The sequence below is a fragment of the Anneissia japonica genome, unplaced genomic scaffold (assembly GCF_011630105.1).
Source record: "Anneissia japonica isolate Jap-2015-1 unplaced genomic scaffold, ASM1163010v1 scaffold288024_len131450_cov157, whole genome shotgun sequence".
NCBI classification, from domain to species: domain Eukaryota; kingdom Metazoa; phylum Echinodermata; class Crinoidea; order Comatulida; family Comatulidae; genus Anneissia; species Anneissia japonica.
Genome location: NW_022732698.1, coordinates 19116 through 22223, shown reverse-complemented (window position 1 = coordinate 22223; position 3108 = coordinate 19116). Strand labels below are relative to the sequence as shown.

The window sequence follows — 3108 nt, the reverse complement described above, 5'->3', positions numbered from 1 at the left end:
AAGAGTAATATAGTTAAGTTTCAGTAGAGCCATCAGTGGAAAAATCAACTGATGGGATACGACGACTACCCAATAAGTTTAAGTTTCAGTAGAGCCATCAGTGGAAAAATCAACTGATGGGATACGACTACCCAATAATTCTGATCCACTATTCTTGAGAGAAAGGCCATCAGACTTGATGACCAACCGTGGATACTCTCCAAAACCCCACCCAGGAAAGCTACCAGATGTTAACCCAATGCCCGGGTCCCACGGGATTTGACCGTTCAGTATCCGGTCCATGAAGGGGCCTTTCTGAACATGTACAGGAAGTTGCACAGTGCTCAGGAGAAGATGCTCCATATTGGAGTTTTGCAAGTCATCAGGCCTACATTGCAACGCCCAGGACATCCCATACCCAGGAAACCTTTTTGCTGCTCGATGCGTACCGTACTGTCAAATCCTCCGAAGAAAGTGAGAGTGAGGAGGAGAGTGATAGTGAAAGTGAGAGTGAGGGAAGTTTTGATGAGGATGATAGTGAGGTTTTGCGAGGTCGGCAAACCTTTCTGGAACACGTCAGAGCTGATCAGCGTCGAGAAAATTTCCCTAGACCTGATCAAAGATGGGAAGACTATAGACATGATCAGCGATGGCAAGATTACTATAGACTTTGTCAACGATGGGAGGATTATCGTAGACACAGCCCACGACAGGGAGATTATAGACCCGAGATGTGTACCCTCAAGCCGAGGGACATCCCCAAGAATCTCATATTCAAAGGCAAAGGAAGCTGGTCTTTCTTTAAGAAAAGCTTTATGGCATTTACTGAAGAGTATGAGCTCTCACCAAAAGCTAGAATCGAAACACTCTGTTGGTGTGTGGAGGGACCTGCGGCTGATTTCTATGTGAATCTCCTAGAAATGGACCGTAGGATCACCTTTAAGAAGATCTTGAAGGCCTTTGACAAACACTTCGGGGAGGAAGACTTGCCCGCCGTCCTGCAAGCTAGACTGGAGACCGCCACTCAACGTGAGGACGAATCCGTCAACGAGTGGGGTGATCGAGTCATGACCATGACCCGAAAGCCATACAAAGATCTACCAAACGCCTGGATCCGACAGGAAGCTGCTACTAGGTTTTGTCTTGGGTGTCGAGATACAGAGGCTTGGAGATATGTCCTTCACGAGCAAGTTTCTACTCTGGCAGAGGCTTTGACTGAGTATGAACAGTATTACAGCTTGCGAAAGTTGTATGGTAAGAGTGGGAGCAGATCTCGAAATAGTGGAAAATCCCTGATCAAGTCTGCTACCCGTGTCACTCAACACTCATCACCTCCTTACTCCAAGAATGAAGATGCAGGGAGCAGAAACTACAGGGCTGCAAAATGCCAACAAGTAAGTGAACGTTACAACCGGGGTGGTAGGTCCAACTATCCCAGATCCTCCGTTCCTGCAAGGCAAGCTGCAGTCATACCCGCAAGTAAACTGGTTACGACAGGCCAGAAACCATCCCCATACCGGTTACGACAGGCCAGAAACCATCCCCATCTCCATCATGCAACACTGAAAGAAGGTTAACCGGCCTCGAAGATCAGGTGGATGCAGTTAACAGAAAGCTGGATGCAGTGTTGGATATGTTGAAACCACGTGGGGATCGATGTCTTGAATGCCAAGAGGCAGGACACTGTCGTAATAACTGTCCCAAACTCGTTTCTTCTAAACAACCTAGGCGGGTTGGCCCCCAGGAAGAGGATCCTTTAAACTAGTAGGGGTCGGAAGCCATGGCCAGCTAGCCGACCATCCTCACCTTGGCGGCCAACAAGAGCATCAAGACAAAGTGATTGAACACGACACAGTTTCTCCCGTTCCAGGTGGGTCTAACAATAAATCTGTTAGTCCACGAAACATGCATCCTGTTCCAGGCGGGCCTAGCAATGCTGCCAGTCCACAGAATACATGTCAAGAAACTGTGACGACGTCAAACAATTCTGATTCACTTACTGCCTCTCATTCTATTAAACCGGGGGACAGTAATGAGTCAACGACAACAATGACAACAACGACAACAGAAGAAATAACTATCAGCAGAGTAAAGTCCGAAAACGCGCTGCATGCAACTGCTCTAGTCAACAATGTAAACATTAATGTAGTTGTAGATACCGCAGCCGATTACACCATCCTCTCTGATAGGGTATACTCTAGCCTTGAACCAGCACCACCTATTGTAGCCAAATTATCCTTTACCCTAGCTGGGAGGGGAACATCCATGCCAGGCTATAAGGTGGGCCCCGTTAACTTTCGTTTAGGTTCAAACGAGTATAGTACATTTTTCTACGTAGCCCCTATAAATGATGAAATCCTCTTGGGTGGGGATTTCCTCCATCCTAATAAAGCAATTATTGATTTCGGGAGGCTACTACTAACCATTGGTGATAGCACCATATCGCTTAGGAGCGACTCTAAACCTGCTCTAAGGGTTGCCCGAGTATGTGTAGCTAAACGTAAGGTGATACCTCCCCACTGTGTTACACATGTTAAGTGTCATCTAGTTGATAATGGTTTACCCATGCCTGATTTCGTCATAGAACCAGGAGATATACAAAGGGTAGCGATTCCCGTTACACTGCACCGCTGCATTGATATACCATGCATCTGTGTAATTAATATGTCCACTAATTATGTCACCATGAAGAAGGGTAGACAAATAGGCAAGGCCGTAGAGTCTGAACATCTAGATGAGATTATTACCGATGCCCCTCTCATTAAACAGCGTCATCGGCCCACGCCGTTACGTTTTGACAGCAAAGAGGAGCAAGAAATTAATAAGATGCTGGAAGACGGAGTTATCCAATTCTGCACTGACCACCATGCATTACACGTCAATGACATGATGAAATGCAGAAACCTGTGCAAGTCGGTACGCATCGAGCAGCAAAAAGGTTTCCTGGGTATGGGAATGTCCTGGGCGTTGCAATGTAGGCCTGATGACTTGCAAAACTCCAATATGGAGCATCTTCTCCTGAGCACTGTGCAACTTCCTGTACATGTTCAGAAAGGCCCCTTCATGGACCGGATACTGAACGGTCAAATCCCGTGGGACCCGGGCATTGGATTAACATCTGGTAGCTTT

The 3108-nt window shown here is 46.9% G+C and overlaps 1 protein-coding gene across 1 annotated transcript in view; it reads left to right on the top strand.

The window, feature by feature from the left end:
* LOC117115752 overlaps nt 1–1744 on the top strand; it is a 4012-nt gene extending 2268 nt beyond the window's left edge. Inside the window, exons 2-3 of the mRNA XM_033259679.1 lie at nt 309–1476; nt 1509–1744. Of these exons, the coding sequence (XP_033115570.1) occupies nt 309–1476; nt 1509–1744 (1404 nt within the window). The remainder of the gene's footprint in view (nt 1–308; nt 1477–1508) is intronic.
* Nucleotides 1745–3108: the final 1364 nt, after the last annotated feature.